General features: G+C 32.3%; 1 protein-coding gene across 1 annotated transcript in view; it reads right to left on the bottom strand.

Annotated features, from left to right (window-relative positions):
• Positions 1-17,209, bottom strand: part of para (sodium voltage-gated channel paralytic) — a 544,951-nt gene that overhangs the window by 37,179 nt on the left and 490,563 nt on the right. Inside the window, exons 30-33 of the mRNA XM_075370553.1 lie at positions 13,437-13,631; positions 8,229-8,366; positions 6,298-6,405; positions 103-373 (exon numbers count right to left, since the gene is read on the bottom strand). Coding sequence (XP_075226668.1) covers positions 103-373; positions 6,298-6,405; positions 8,229-8,366; positions 13,437-13,631 — 712 coding nt within the window. The remainder of the gene's footprint in view (positions 1-102; positions 374-6,297; positions 6,406-8,228; positions 8,367-13,436; positions 13,632-17,209) is intronic.

Raw genomic sequence — 17,209 nt, 5'->3', positions numbered from 1 at the left:
ATAGAATAAAATGTCTTTACAAACATAGAACTTATTGCCTACTTTTTTTAGAAGCTTCCTATAAGATACGGGCAAAATTCATTTTTTAAATAATGCACTGACCTAGAATAGAAAGTATGACGACCACAAAATCAAAGAGGTTCCAGGGCTCTTTGAAATAGTGGTATCTAAGAGCAAATATTTTAAGAAGGCATTCGCTGGTGAAGATCACAATGAATATAGCGTTGAGGTAATCTAACACTTTAGTGAACACCTCGGTCTGTTGATAATGATCCATAGTCATTGTGAGCATGTTAAACCCTATGAATAACATAATTATCATATCAAACTTCTTATCTGTCACTATCTCGAACACTATTGCCTGCGGCCTCCACTGCAACACAAAAAAAAATCAAACCTTTGTTGATTTAGAAAATTGAAAAGTTCCAACAATACAGTAGTGTGCAAATTAATTCGAACACAGATGTTATTTAATAGAAGATATCTTTATTTAAAAGAAAGTCATACCTGTACAATTTGTGAATATCTAGTAATTAATATGTCCTCCTTTGTTCTTAATTACTTGAAGTACATGATTTGGCATCAATTCAACAAGTGAAGTATACATTTTTTTATATCTTCATCATGACACCATACCAATATTATTACTTTATTGAGATCAATTTTTATGGTACAATTTTTTTTTTAGATCTTCTTTTACTACTGCCCAAAGATTTTCAAACTGGGTTTAAGTCTGGGGATTTGCCTTCCTCAGGAGCTTTTTAGGGTTTTGTTCTTGAAAAAATATTTCCACTTTTTTGGCAGTATGGTATACTGCCAAATCTTGTAGTAACATTCTATTGGTTTGTGGGAATTTGTTTTGAAGTTGTGTCACAACCCTTTCCTTCAATATACCATACTACTGATATATCCATCACTTTTCAATATACCATCTACCGGAATTATTGAACAAGGACCTTCAAATGTGAAACAACCCCAAAACGTTTTTTTTTCTAGGGATGTTTAACTGATTTTTGGACATAAGCTGGTAATGTATTATGTCTGATGCCTTTCTAATGTATGCAATCCTTTTGACCCTGAAGATAAAAATATGAATCACCAGAAAACAACATTTTCCGGTCTTCTTTGGTCCAATTAGCATAGGCTTTGGCCCACAAGAGCCTTTTTTGAACATTACTGGTATTAAAAGCTGTTTTTTAGCTGGCAACTTAAAGAATGGGTGTGGTCATTCAGTGTAGCCACAACATAGAAATAAACAAAAAATTCCCTTCTGTTCAAATTAATTTGTAAGCTACTGAAACTATACACTAAATAAAAAAAATGTTGATCCATGGAAAAACTTTATATACTAGCTTTTTCAGAAGTCAGTGCCTAGGATCTAAATTCATCACTCAAAGTCAGACTTTGAGATTGAAGAAGCTCTTGTAAACTGATTTTAAAATATCTGTCATGTAGTAGTAGTCGATGACCTTACACTAAAGTTGACTAAAAAAAGGTACTGACAAAAAAAGATAGTTTCAAAAATGATCTTTTTGTTTCTTCTCAATCAGGAAAAGGATTATTTGACACTAAGTCTGGGCTGCAGTAGCTGTTCGAACCAAATGACATGATATGAGGGCTTGAGTTTGAGGAGTAGTATGGGATTAATAATTGTCATAAAACAACACAATTTCACAATAGCTTAGATTCCTAAATCTTTGGTCTAGATTGTGCAACACACTTCAAGATCTCAAAACGGTAAATTGCCTTTATCAGTCTGACTTGTGGCAAGAATTTAATAGTAAAACTTTTTCTTGATGCAAATATTGTGCACATAATCTTCAAAGTTAAAATAATTTGCTTGAATCAATCCTGTTCTGGGAAAAAGGTCCTCATGGGCTTCATTGCAATTCCATTCACATGGGATGCCCATATATTATCTCAAGTGACGATACTGCTTAAGAAATTTCTCTTTGCATCTCTTGAAAGAAAAGTCAAAACACTGACCGCTTGCTTGGTTTTGAATAATTCAAAGAGTAAGTTTAGCTCATGGTGTGAGCACAACTTCTAACACATGAAATTATTTGACACAATCTACACACGGAATTGTCCTCAAAATTAAAATGAAATAAAAGGTCAGCTACATGTTTGGGAACTGATTGTCTTTATATGACTGTGTGACTTACTAATCGACCACAGATATGAACCATGTAATTTCTCCATGAATTTTGGATGCGGTTAAGATAGCTTACAATCAAATAATATAGTTCTAATAACTTCCACAAATCTTCTTATACTATATGTACATTATGAAGCAATAATTAGTAAAGAACGAAAGATTTTGAAATACATTTTATATTTATATTTTTGATTCAGAAATGAAACAAGTAGATTTGAGGAAATTATTAGAACTATATTATTTGAATGTAAGCTATCTTAAGTACATCTCCCTTTGAGGGAAAAGAACACCCACCTTGTGATTTGTCTAGTTGCCACACCACCCCCTCCATTCCTAGCCATGAGTGGCTTAATTGGAGGACATCTTGCCCTCAAACTGATCACATTCCACAGTCATCAGTTGGCCTCGATGAGATGCCACAAATGCAAATGCCTCAAAAGACATTCATATCAGTAAATTCCATCCTAGTGAAGATTTGCTTTCTTAGAAGACACCTAACACTACCACGTAGCCCTCAGGAACTGCTAAAACTAACTGCCTACCTGTAGAAGATCAAAGACCCTATGCGCCTAACTCTATTACCATTCTATCACCACCTAAACCTCATATACCCACTTTACAATATGATTAATTCAGTAATTTCATATCACAACAGCATAATGTTAAATTTAATGATTGGAGTTCTAACCAGTAAAAGAACTGTACCAGAGGAACTCAGGTCTGGTTTGTTCAGGAGCTGAGTATAATTTCTAGTCTCCCACTTCAGCTTAATTGAGGACTGCTCGGATTTAACGCTAAGTTGATCACAACTAACATTTACTTATTTGTCCCTTAATAGTGCACTCCAATTCAACAAATCGCCATCCTAAAGTTAGTAAAATCATACCTGAGAGAGTGAAAATCATGCTCTCAAGCACAACCCCCATTGATACTTGAGCTAATCTAACCAGGGCTTGGTGTTAAGCATACCTACCTCCAGCCAATCAACTGTCTGGGCAGCACCCTAGCCACCCAGGTAACTAACACTAAATGAACCCACAATCGCCAATGCAGGATGTGAGGAGAAGTAAGCCAGTCAAGTAAAATTGTCAAAATACAGCAGAAGAAACTGCCGAGAAATAATTCTCTACCAGGTCCCTTATAACTACTCAAACAGCACATTAGTCAAGACTGAAGCAACCCAAACTAGCAAGATTTGATTAACCCATCCCTGATGCAAAAGCATCCCTGCAAACAGGAACAAAAGCCTGCAGAAAATGCCCACACCTAACTCTTACCAAAGAAGCAATTTGGGAAGTACAATAGGCCTAAACCAACAGCTTTTTGCATAGAGAAATGAGCAAATCATCACACATGTGAAGAGACCATTAAAACAGCATGACTTGGTAGATCACACTGCTAGTAAAGGGCGCTTCAAAAAAGCAACCCCAAGACTCACAACAACAGTTCACCTAACAATACACACAGACATCAAGCATCAATGAGAAATCCTAACTTTCCAGGGAATTGAAAAACAATTCTACTGCATGTAAATAACAGTCACAGTTCTTACTGTTGACCGAATGTATGCACTCTTTGCGCAACCTTTTACAGTTGATGCAGGATGGAGCCTCGGCTTTCTGCAGACAGTCATCACGCTTGTGACCTTCCTTGCCACAATGCACACAGACTGACGCATACTTACAGACTTTCGCTCTGTGACCAAAATGACAGAACTTAAAGCACCTTTGCACATCAATATACTCCCTGACTCAACAAGACGTGAGATCAAGATCAACCTACCCTCAGACACAAACTTCTTAAAGAGACCATCTCGATTACCTTCCTGAGGGGAGAAGATCACGCCTCGTAGCACTCCCTCCGTTCCTAGCCAGCTTAAAGAGACCAGCACTAAGTTCAAATACACCATGATAGCATTGGGCATCACGCTTCCCAGTCTTGAAGAGTAGCCTACACTCTTGCTTAAGTGCAGCCTCATGCCACTCGATGTTCTGTTTCCTATTAAGGGACAGAACATCCTCGTCAGATAGCTGCTGGTCAATGTCGTATATTGACCCGGGGCCTACGTTTGTGTTTTGGGTCCACCTAGACCTCAAGCTTCTTCAACTCCCTCAAAAGACTCTGTGTGATGACTCAGACAGTCGCCTTATCATTCACAATCAATAATAAAGGACCAGATCCTTGCTGGTTTCTTTGATTTCCCTAATTTTGAGGTTCTTCCACGTGCCACAAAGAGCAATCGTGAAGTCCTGTTTGAGGTGTCTGCTAGTCTTAGTAGACCCCTCAACCTTGTTAACAAACAACAGCTCGGGCTGCAGCGAGGCTTGGCTAGTTTTGCATTTGCCCCACACGACTTCAGCATAACACCTTGGTTGTGCAGGAGCTGGAACCGGTGGTGCCTGCACAACTTTGACTTCCTTGGACCAGGATGCCAACTTCTCAAAACCTTCCTCCAAAGTGGAAAGAACTCCTTTAACATGTCTAAGTCTAGACAATATTCTGCTACTCGCCTCTGCACTGATGTTGTAGGGTCCTTCTATGAAGTCCAATAAATTCTTGATGCTCTGCTGGGCTGCAAGAAGTACATGGGTAGAACTGCCATGTCTACCCTTAGCTGCATGAAACTCTTCGACCAATGGGTTGCCTCTTTCTGCTTAGGTGGATGTCCCTACATCAATCTTGGAGAACTTGCCGTCTGAACCTGAGGAGGCCAGGGAAAGTTCCACCCGGAATTGACTAGCATAGATTCCTCTATCATGGCCAGAGATACCTTAACCTCACTACCCTGCAACTATATTGCTTACTGTCTTCCTCCTACCAATAATTCTGAGCAAGCCTATAAATACGACTACTGCCTGCAGCAAGCCATGGACAGCTGGGAACCTTCTGTGTTCCCCTGTTGCTCTTTGTACCTCTTGGCCACTCCTGGATTGGGTATAAAATAACTATGGATTACAGCCCTTGTTCTAAGAAGAATGCAAGCAGGACTAGGGAGTATTTCCTTGCTTGTTACGGAGACTGACGACCAGGAATCATTGCCATCTTTCAGCCGTGATAAGGCGGGTACGCTTTGAATAAATAGCACCTTTTTATTTCTGAAAAATTCATATAGGACAAGTCTAAACACACTCAGTGCTAACTGTAGTTGCAATCTAAAACCAAGAAAGCTCAAAACCCTTAGAGGGTACACACTCAACCAACAGCTCAAAAATCACCAAACTTAGACCAAGACTTACAGTTCTCTGGATGCACTCAAGGAGACCAGAGTAGTGCTAGCTTAAGTACATCCAAAATTCATGGAGAAATTACTTGGTGCATATCTATGGTCGAGCAGAAATTCACTCTAATACAAAATATTCCTAAATATTGTTCAGATGGTGATCCTCAAAATATTACTGACTATTGAACAAGAAAAATCATCAATCAATGACAAGTTCTCATTAATTCATCATCTTAGATGAATTTATTTATCTTTCAATTTATTATAAATTTAAAATCTTAATGCAAACATATCTGGACTTACTTTTTTGGAAATTTAATTTAAGAGAGAGGCTATGATTAATCATTACTTTTAATAACTTCAATTATAATACTTTTCTTCAGTAATATTCATACCATGTTTATGACTAGTTTTCTTACGTACTGTTTACTTGTAAAGCATATTCCTCTTAAACTGTCTCATCTCATTTCCTACCCAATCCTTCACTCATTATTTTCTCCATACATTCTACATATTTTTAATGAATGCCAGCCAATATGGAAAAACAGAAGGTTATTTATTATGAATTTTATAAAAATGTCTAATTCATGTGATATAAGTAACGTGTTTAGTGTTTACTCCTCTGAATTACAAGAAATGCATATACCATTGATGTGTTAGGTTCAGGTTTTTTAAAAGTAAAAAAAATATTGCTTTTACTACTATTATATCTGTAAATTAATTTTTAACTGTGAGCAGGAAAGGAAGAACAATTTTTTTCAACCAAAGTTATGTTCTATGCTGCATCTATTAGTATTCACTTTGTTTTCTATTCATAAACCTAATCTGTATATGAAATAAACAAAGCTTTATAGAGGATGAAATAATTAATAAGTAAAATATATCAAAACAAAACACAATTGTAGTGTAGCAGACTTACTCTAGGTCTTGGAATTGCTTTCAGAGGTTTCTTTGAGCCCATTTTCTTCATTGCATTATAGTATTTCTTCTGATCTTCTGTCATGAACATTTCTAATGATCCTCCTGCGTAAAGGACCAAAAAAAAAATAATCAAGTTGTTTGAAAAGCTTTCTAACTACAACAGTTTATGATCAGGACATTCTAGTAATTTAAGTACAATACACATGTATGCAGTATATTCAGAGTTATCAAAACTGAGCTATGGGAATGTTGCAGCTAAAAGATTTGTCCCAAAGTCTTGATTTTTCTAGATCTTAATAAATGAATATACCTTATTGGACTTCATGATTCACAAATACTTTATGAAGCTGTACTTTAGCAGCAGAGTAGGTTAATAAATTAAATTTCGAATTTCTTAACTCACAGGTAAGAAACCTTGTATGATGTTTTATTATTACTTTTTTTTAAAGTATATTGCTAAAGTACATTTTTAAGATTAAGATTAAGACTACTTCATTGGTAACTATAATCTTTTTAAGTAAAAATATTATACAAAAATTAAAGTAATGAGTCAAGAAAGAGCAAAAATACTATTTGTTTGTTTGTCAGATTTATCTGAGATAATAAATTAGTTCTGCTTTTTAAATTTATAGCATTTAATATTTCTATATAAAAAAGTACAGCTGACGATAAAGTAGTCTCTACTACTTACTTTATTAATAATAGATTAAAAAAGGATAAGACAGAATACAAGGTAACAAATTTTTAATTGGTTCATTGCCTGGGATTCCTATCTAGTTGGAATCCAGCAAAAACTGACATATGAAATAGTTACCAAGAATACCAATAAATGGTTACAAAACATGTCTAAAGCTTGAAGTGCTGTTACAGCAAAACAATGCAATAGAATATGACATTCATCTACAAAGTAATGTAAGGTGTACCTACGCGGTACATACAGCTGCTATGTAATTTCACGTAAGTAATTTATTACTGAGTAAATAAACTGGTCTGCTGAGTCAGAGACACCATGTAGAAAAACTAACAGACTACAAACATATACCTGACTGAAATATTCTATATAGTGTAAGCAAAAATAAATCTGGATTTACCTACAAAGAATTTTATAAAACACATGCTGAAATATTAAATGATTAGTTTTAACTGTTTTCTAATAAGTTATCTCAATCTGACAATGGCAGAAGTTACCATGCATGAAAAACAGATGGATATTCTATGATCCAAGTATAGAAAATATCAAGAATATTTTCACCTGCATATACTTGAGAACATAGATGACTTCCTCTGCTACAAAAGTAGAGGAAAACTAATAAAATACTTAGTTATGATTATTATTTTTCTATTTTCTTGAAATGGCGCACATTATTTTAATAAAAATTGTGAACTAGTCAAAAATTAATATTGACAATTAAAACACAATACGGACATGCTATTACTATTGTGTTATAACTATAATGGTTGCAGGTGATGTGATTTACAGATCAGTCCTGAAAATAACAGCAGTATTCAATAATAACAAGCATCCCATGCCAAATTTACTAAGGAAGGTGAGAAATGAAGTAGTTTCCTGTTGCCTTCTTCACTAAGTCAAGTACGTGGTTTTATATAAGTTTACTGCAACCAATGAAATGCAGTGGTATTCAGCCTTCATACCTGCAAGTGATGTCTTCATACTTGTGTGTTAGTTACTCTTAAGCATAAGTAAGGCTTCAGACAAAAAAAGACTTCTGAGGCTCTTGTACCTCAGGTGCTTTACACACATCATAAACATAAGAAAGACAACAGTATAAAGCATTATATTACCCATTTCTATTGTTCTATTGTGAAACATTGCAACATTTCAAAACAATAGAAACATCATAAAACACACACACACACACACACACACACACAGAGAGAGAGAGAGAGAGAGAATAATAAGATACTTATCTTTTTCTTTTGTTCATTAAAATTATCAATGATTACTCCTATAAACAGGTTAAGAGTGAAAAATGAACCAAATATAATGAAGAAAACAAAATAAAGATACATATAGATGTTGGTTTCCCTGATTGGCTGTTTGTTCAACTGGAATAAAAAATAAACAGAACAAAATTAGAATGCAATTATAAGTATAATTACATCAACAGTGTATAATTCAACTGCAAAACACTGGTAATACTTATACTCCATATCTTCTTAACTATACTGTGTTTAATATAAGAACTATTTTGTTGACTATACAAACTATATTGAGTCACTCAAATAACTATGTAGTACTATGACGCTCTGCAATAATTATTTGTAGTAATACTGCTACAAGCACACATGCTGGGAAGTTCTTATACTGAATGTAATAAATATACATCAAGTGAAGTAATGAATTCATTATCTATATTGAAAAATACAGCATGTGTACTTTTTAAAATATTTACAACTTAACAATTAATTTTAAAATAATTCTGATTTTTCTAAATAAGAATTATTGAAACAATGAAACAAAAGCGTGCCAATAAGTTGACCTCTAAATGATTTTATTAACATCAAAATAACTTTAAATTAAATTTTACTTTCAACTGCTTGATTTATAAAAAGAACTGTAATTTTATAAATTTTAATAATTATTTAATAATGAATAATTTGCTATAAATCAGACTCATCTGATCTTTGGATTAACATTTTTTTAAGTTTGAAATACATTATTATCAGCCTCACACAAATATTAACCTCTTGAATTTATAGTAAAATTTATACATTATTCTAACAATATTTTAATCAAAATATTTTTGAAATAATCAATGGGATAAAAAAATGTAGTCTAATGAATACTATTGAAGGAATACTATTGTATGACTATTTTGAAGGATCTATTTCACTTCATATCAAATTTACTCTTGTGTAAAATTAAAAACAATATTTAGATTTAAATTTAATCTCATACGTAGATCATGAACATTTACAATCTACATCCTACGAGGTGGTAATGGCTACCAAAACTGTTTTTTTTTCTACAAAATTTGAAGCCAGCTAACAGAGCTGTGCTCTTCTCCGGTCTATACTGGATGCTTTATGTTCTATGAGAGTTGCAATATAACAATATGTTTAAGTGTTGTGATAGAGTAAAATCTTTCCTAGACTGAACCATTAAATATTTGTAAGAAACCTTTTTTAAGTGTGTTTTGTATTGAGATCTTGTCAGTCAATTTAATTGTCTAAAACTTCTTATTTTGGCTACATTTAATCCATCAACAATTTAGATATTCCAACCTTGAAAGTTATTAATTAGTTACAGAAGATTGGGATTAGTTACTTAATTTTAAATGGAAATAGGTAGGTTTCTGATGGATCATTTTAAAAACACAAAAAAACAGAAATTTAGACTTAAAATCTTTGAACTACTATCCTAAACAAAATGGTGGTTATTTAGGATGTTTCACAACTAGTTTAAAAAAATGGTCTGATTAAAAGTGCTATCTCATAATACTATTTAGTGAAACAATAAAAAAAATTACATTAACAAGTGCTTCATTTCAAAATGACCTACTTTTCGATATAAGACAACTAGCTATCAAAAATATTAAATGGTACAAAAATATTAAATGGCCCCAAAATTAAAAAAAAAGAAGTTTTTAATGAGTACTGTTTAAAATTATTTATCACAACCCTACCTTTTCCATTTAAAATTTGTGAGTTGCCTCCTTCTGGGTGCTTGGGATGGGGCAGTCTCAAGCTGAAAAATAGATCATCTTGTGTTAGGGGAGGGGGGGTTATAAATTTAATTTTTCTACGTTTTAGTGTTGAAAAGTTATTTAAGGGTTCCCATACTTTACTATCTACTCACATGCAGATACTCAAAGAGGGTGATTCAGGAGGAAAGGGAAATAATTTGGTAATTGGTTCTGGAGCTTGAAATAATGAACAAAATTTATTCTAACATATAAGGCTTGGCTGATAAATTTTTCACACTAATGTGTTACACAGAGACAAAAGGTACTATCGAGTTGCGAGTGACAGCACATGATAGCTAAAAAACCCCTCTACAAACCTGCGATAAGCGTTGAAATCTGTTTATCGGTTTGTTTTCAGTAGCAGTTAAAATGGAGTTGAGTACAGCCAATATGTCAACACGGTTAAAACAGTGTGCAGTGATCAAATTTTTAACAGCAGAAAGTGTGACTTGGATCTGAGAAAGATTGCCAGAATTTTTCAGTGATAGAATGAAAAAACTCGTCACATGTTGGGAAAAGTGTATCAATGTAAACAGAGATTATACTGAAAAATAAATACTGCATTTTGTAGCTAAGGTATTGTACTTTCATTCATTTTTTTTTTCATTTTAATATCTCTTTTCATTCCCATGCTAAGCATATAGTGCAAAATTTATCAGCCGAGCCTCGTACATTCAAAAATGCTTTGTTATCAAGTAAAACTAGCAAAAAATTTCACCCAGATTTCAATTCCCACCAGTTAAATAAAGTCATACTGAAATTTTTAAGAAGTTATATAAGGGGTAAACTTAAAACTTTTAGTTCTCTTTTTGACCTGAAAATGGAATAAAACAGGTTCCAGAACTGATTGCCCGTAGTTTTCATTACATCAAGGTAAAAGAGAGAAATCTGGAGACGAAAAACACATTTTTTAGGTATGATGTACAATTAATTTGTTAAATAACTAATAAATGTGTAGATTTTATTATTGAAACTTGTACAGAATTTAATTCTGGGAAATTGATGTTATAAAGTTTATGAAAAAAAAAAAAAAGTTTTTATGATTAAAAAGCCAACTGGGCTGGTGTAGTGATAAACTCATTTGAATAACACTAACTGTATGCTACAAAATTAATTTGAATACTATCATTGTTGTCATAAAATTGTGGTTACATATTAATAATAAACATTTGGTGGTTTAGTTGTTTTTAACATAATTTTGATTGTGTTTAATTATTTTTGAGAATCAAGTTATATAGTGTTTTTATGTTTGCTGTACTCTAAACTGTAATTAAAAAAGTTAAATCTTGTTTTGAATTCTTTCTTTTGAAAAATGTTGCTTTTCTTCACTTATGTAGAATATGCTGATTTGATTTTTGTGTATGGCTTTTGCAATGGAAGTGCCCCATGGAAGAATACCAACACAGATATCCTGAATGAGTATTTCTGTATCGTAGAGAATTTTTTAATAATCATCAGAAGAATGGTACATTTCCCAGCATTCATGTTTTATCAAAATGTCAACTGGTACATGGTGATGAAAGGGAAAACATTCTTCAGATGGTACAACTTAGTCACACAATGAGAACATGAAGAGTTTCTACATGACTCAACATTCTACAAAGTAATATGCTCACGGACTGTGTCCTTGTCATGTTCAAAAAGTTCAACTCTTTCAGTGTGGTTACCATGCCAGACGACTGCAGTGTTTTATCAATGGGTTAACAATAATTATCACTTGAATCTATTCATATTATTTTCAGACTAACTTATTTTTATCTATAATGTTATAAACAATGCATGGAATTCACATCGATGGTCTGAAAAAAATCCACATGCTGTAGTTGAATAAAATTTTCAGCAACGATTATCGGTGATTTTGATGTGGCATAATCAACAACCAATTAATATGTCCTTTCATAATAGAACAATGTGTCACAGGAACAAATTATTTGGAATTTTTAAACACCTACTTTCTTACAGTGCTTGAAAATTTCTCATTGGTGAAACCAGTTGAAACATACTATTAACTTGATGGAGTACCAACACATTTCACAAATGAAGTAAGATAATTCTTAGATAAAAAATTTAATGGATTAGACATAGAAGGCTGGTAAATTGGCCACCTAGATCAGCAGATCTTACTCCCTTAGATTACTTTTTATACAGAAGGAAGAAATGCAAGGATATATGCAAAAAGTAGATATATGTGATGAACTGATCGCTTGCATTCTCAATGCTGCTGCCCTCATCAAGGAACAGGAAGATATTATTGGGTTGGCAAGAGAAAATGTTAAGGAAATGAGTGGAAAAAAGCATCAATGTCAATGATGGAATTTTTGAACATTTATTGTAAATTAATACAGCATCAACCACAATTTTAATTTTTCAAAGGTCTAAATTTATTGTAATAAAAGCAGCTATTTATAATTTTTACAAATTCAAAACATTTTTCTTTTAAGTTTTGTTTTTAATAAAAAAAAGCTGATTTTTTGTTTGTTTTTCATAGACGTTATTAATCAATTTTCTCAGAATTAAATTTTCCACAAGTTTTAAAAATAGAATTTATGTGTTTATTGATTATTAACAGTGTTATTGTACTTCAAACCTAAAAAGACATGTTTTTCACAATCGAATTCTGCTGTTTTATGTTTGATATCATGAAAACTACGTGAGGTACAGTTCTGCCACCTGTTCTTTCAATTTTCAGGTCAAAAAACATAAGAAACCATTAAGTTTATCCCTTTATATAATATCTTAAAAAATTCAGTATGACCTTATTTCACCAGGGGAACTGAAATCCAGGTGAAATATTTTGTTAGCCGTAACTTAATAACAAAGCGTTTTGGACATCGGTTTGTATAAACTTTGTTCCTTATTTCAAGCTCTAGAATTAGTTCTCAAATTATTTCCTTTACCTCCTAAATCACAGTGTATTGGTATATAAAGTGTTATCAGTGTATTGACTGGAAATCTCACTCCAGAACAGATGGATAAATTGTAATATGAATAACTCTGTTTTAACTGCAAGCCACCCTCTAGCAGATTTATATCTGACAATTTATACAAATCTATTTACGTCTAAAAAATTTAATTATTTATATAAATTTATATTTAAAAATCTGAAGCTCCCCTATTTTATATCTATTGGGTGGTTTAATTAGTGGTCCTGGTATCTACATCATCCTAAATGTAAGTTGCAGAAGTTATGGAGTTAGTGCATGTATGTGAAAAATATTACCAAGTGAAATGGTAGTAAAATTCAAGAAAAAGTAATCTGGTAGATTAAAAAATTATCTCTTACGTTATATAATTTCAATTTCATCCAGACAGTAAACAAAATAATAACTATCAAGCAGGATCCTATAACCTGTTTTAAAAAATTACACTTTAAACTTTTTTAGAGGATGAAAAAGTAGAATCAAATAAGTTAAAAAATATTCTCTTTTACCTCTCTGGAGTCAATTGCATCATTCATTATTTGGATCCAGCCTTTGAATGTAGCAACTTGGAACAAACAGAGGTAAGCTTTGCCAACATGATCAAAATTCATTGGTGAATTCTCCCATGTATAGTTCTCAGCAATGCAAACATTGCGATCCGGAATAATTTCATGGCTTAGAGTTGATCCATTACTATCAACACACTAGAAAAAAAAACAAAACAATGAATGTATCTTCAACAAAAATGAAGATACTTTTATTCTATATTAAGTATTCCACATCATACAAAACCACAAAATTAATATTAAAATTAACAAATAAAACAAAATCCATGAAGACTTCAGAAGGTAATGTATTTTCTCATGACGTTCATGTGACAAGAAAATGGTAGTATCACATAAATAACACAGTGATGCTACAAACTTACTCAAGTTAGTTTTTGACCTAAAATACAAAACAAAAGTACAGAATAAAAGTGTAAAACTGAGTCTTTAGAGAGTAAAATCAAAATATTAGTTTTAGCAATAATCAACATTTACAAAATAATACAATCCTGAAGTGAATCAAATTTTCAAAAACTTTTTCATAATAGAACAAATTTAATAAAATTATATAAATAAAATACTAACCATATAATAAGGACTCAGTCAATATTATGTCACAATATTGATTATTGAATCAACAACCAACAAAAAATATTATGTTCTAAACACAAATCATTTATCTGTTAATTTTCATAAGTCACACATGATAATACAAGAATCATTTCTGTCCTATATTTTTTAAATACATATTTAAAAAAATATATAAATTATTTCTTTTTTTTTTTAATTTAGAGGAAAGACAAATTTTTTTTAATAATAAGATTAATAAATTTTTCACAAAAGAAGTGTCAACAGAAAATACTGTTTAACAATAAAAATAAATGTTTTACTTGACCTTTACTGCAGTTCATTCATTCTTAGTTCTTTATTGGCAATAGATTTATATTTCTCATATTTTTATAGTACAAATGATAGATTTGTAAAAGAAAAAGCTACCAGTATTATGTAATAATTACAACAAATTTGATTAAAAACATAGAATTACAGAAAATGTTTAGTTTTGAAACATTAATAAGGAGCAAAAAGACTCAGGAATTTTTTAAATTCTGGAAAGCGATTTTTTTTAGGAATGACAATGTGTATATATTATTTGTTTAATTTTTTTTTTCTGAGGAAACCCAATGTAAATCCTTTGGGTCTTAATGGAGGAAATTCTTTAATTAGTTTATAATAAATTTGTAGAAGTTTGTGGCATTTCAAGTCTTGTATATTCTTCCTAAACAATGAACAGAGAACAGATTGTTAAAATAAACAAAACCGTTTTTTATTAAAGTATTTTTAATAAAGTTGATGTTAGTCAGATTTACTAGTTAAAATTAATTTTATTTTTAACTACATCAAAAACATTTTCGTTTTTCATTATTTTCATGAGTTTTTTTTTTGTCTTCAGTCATTTGACTGGTTTGATGCAGCTCTCCAAGATTCCTTATCTAGTGCTAGTCGTTTCATTTCAGTATACCCCTTCATCCTACATCCCTAACAATTTGTTTTACATATTCCAAACGTGGGCTGCCTACACAATTTTTTCCTTCTACCTGTCCTTCCAATATTAAAGCGACTATTCCAGGATGCCTTAGTATGTGGCCTATAAGTCTGTCTCTTCTTTTAACTATATTTTTCCAAATGCTTCTTTCTTCATCTATTTGCCGCAATACCTCTTCATTTGTCACTTTATCCACCCATCTGATTTTTAACATTCTCCTATAGCACCACATTTCAAAAGCTTCTAATCTTTTCTTCTCAGATACTCCGATCGTCCAAGTTTCACTTCCATATAAAGCGACACTCGAAATATATACTTTCAAAAATCTTTACCTGACATTTAAGTTAATTTTTGATGTAAACAAATTATATTTCTTACTGAAGGCTCGTTTCGCCTGTGCTATTCAGCATTTTATATCGCTCCTGCTTCGTCCATCTTTAGTAATTCTATTTCCCAAATAACAAAATTCTTCTACCTCCATAATCTTTTCTCCTCCTATTTTCACATTCAGTGGTCCATCTTTGTTATTTCTACTACATTTTATTACTTTTGTTTTGTTCTTGTTTATTTTCATGCGATAGTTCTTGTGTAGGACTTCATCTATGCCGTTCATTGTTTCTTCTAAATCCATTTTACTCTCGGCTAGAATTACTATATCATCAGCAAATCGTAGCATCTTTATCTTTTCACCTTGTACTGTTACTCCGAATCTAAATTGTTCTTTAACATCATTAACTGCTAGTTCCATGTAAATATTAAAAAGTGACGGGGATAGGGAACATCCTTGTCGGACTCCCTGTCTTATTACGGCTTCTTTCTTATGTTCTTCAATTATTACTGTTGCTGTTTGGTTACTGTAAATGTTAGCAATTTTTCTTCTATCTCTGTATTTGAACCCTAATTTTTTTTTAAATGCTGAAAATTTTATTCCAGTCTACGTTATCAAATACCTTTTCTAGGTCTATAAATGCCAAGTATGTTGATTTGTCTTTCTTTAATCTTCCTTCTACTATTAATCTGAGGCCTAAAATTGCTTCCCTTGTCCCTATACTTTTCCTGAAACCAAATTGGTCTTCTCCTAACACTTCCTCCACTCTCCTCTCAATTCTTCTGCATAGAATTCTAGTTAAGATTTTGATGCATGACTAGTTAAACTAATTGTTCTGTATTCTTCACATTCATCTGCTCCTGCTTTCTTTGGTATCATTACTATAACACTTTTTTTGAAGTCTGACGGAAATTCCCCTTTTTCATAAATATTACACACCAGTTTGTATAATCTATTAATCGCTTCCTCACCTGCACTGCGCAGTAATTCTACAGGTATTCCGTCTATTCCAGGAGCCTTTCTGCCATTTAAATCTTTTAATGCTCTCTTAAATTCAGATCTCAGTATTGTTTCTCCCATTTCATCCTCCTCAACTTCCTCTTCTTCTTCTATAACACCATTTTCTAATTCATTTCCTCCATATAACTCTTCAATATATTCAACCCATCAATCGACTTTACCTTTCGTATTATATATTGATGTACAATCTTTGTTTAACATATTATTAGAGTTTAATTTATGTACCCCAAAATTTTCCTTGACTTTCCTGTATGCTCCATCTATTTTACCAGTGTTCATTTCTCTTTCCACTTCTGAACACTTTTCTTTAATCCACTCTTCTTTCGCTAGTTTGCCCTTCCTGTTTATAGCATTTCTTTATTGCCGATAGTTCCTTTTACTTTCTTCATCACTATCATTCTTATATTTTCTATGTTCATCCATCAGCTGCAATATATCGTCTGAAACCCAAGGTTTTCTACCAGTTCTCTTTATTCCGCCTAAGTTCGCTTCTGCTGATTTAAGAATTTCTTTTTTAACATTCTCCCATTCTTCTTCTACATTTTCTACCTTATCTTTTTTACTCAGACCTCTTGCGATGTCCTCCTCAAAAATCTTCTTTGCCTCCTCTTCCTCAAGCTTCTCTAAATTCCACCGATTCATCTGACACCTTTTCTTCAGGTTTTTAAACCCCAATCTACATTTCATTATCACCAAATTATGGTCGCTATCAATGTCTGCTCCAGGGTAAGTTTTGCAGTCAACGAGTTGATTTCTAAATCTTTGCTTAATCATGATACAATCTATCTGATACCTTGCAGTATCGCCTGTCTTTTTCCAAGTGTATATTCTTCTATTATGATTTTT

Source organism: Lycorma delicatula, chromosome 1, assembly GCF_047948215.1.
Source record: "Lycorma delicatula isolate Av1 chromosome 1, ASM4794821v1, whole genome shotgun sequence".
NCBI lineage: Eukaryota > Metazoa > Arthropoda > Insecta > Hemiptera > Fulgoridae > Lycorma > Lycorma delicatula.
Note: the sequence above shows the minus strand (reverse complement) of the source record. Positions and strands in the feature narration are given on the sequence as shown.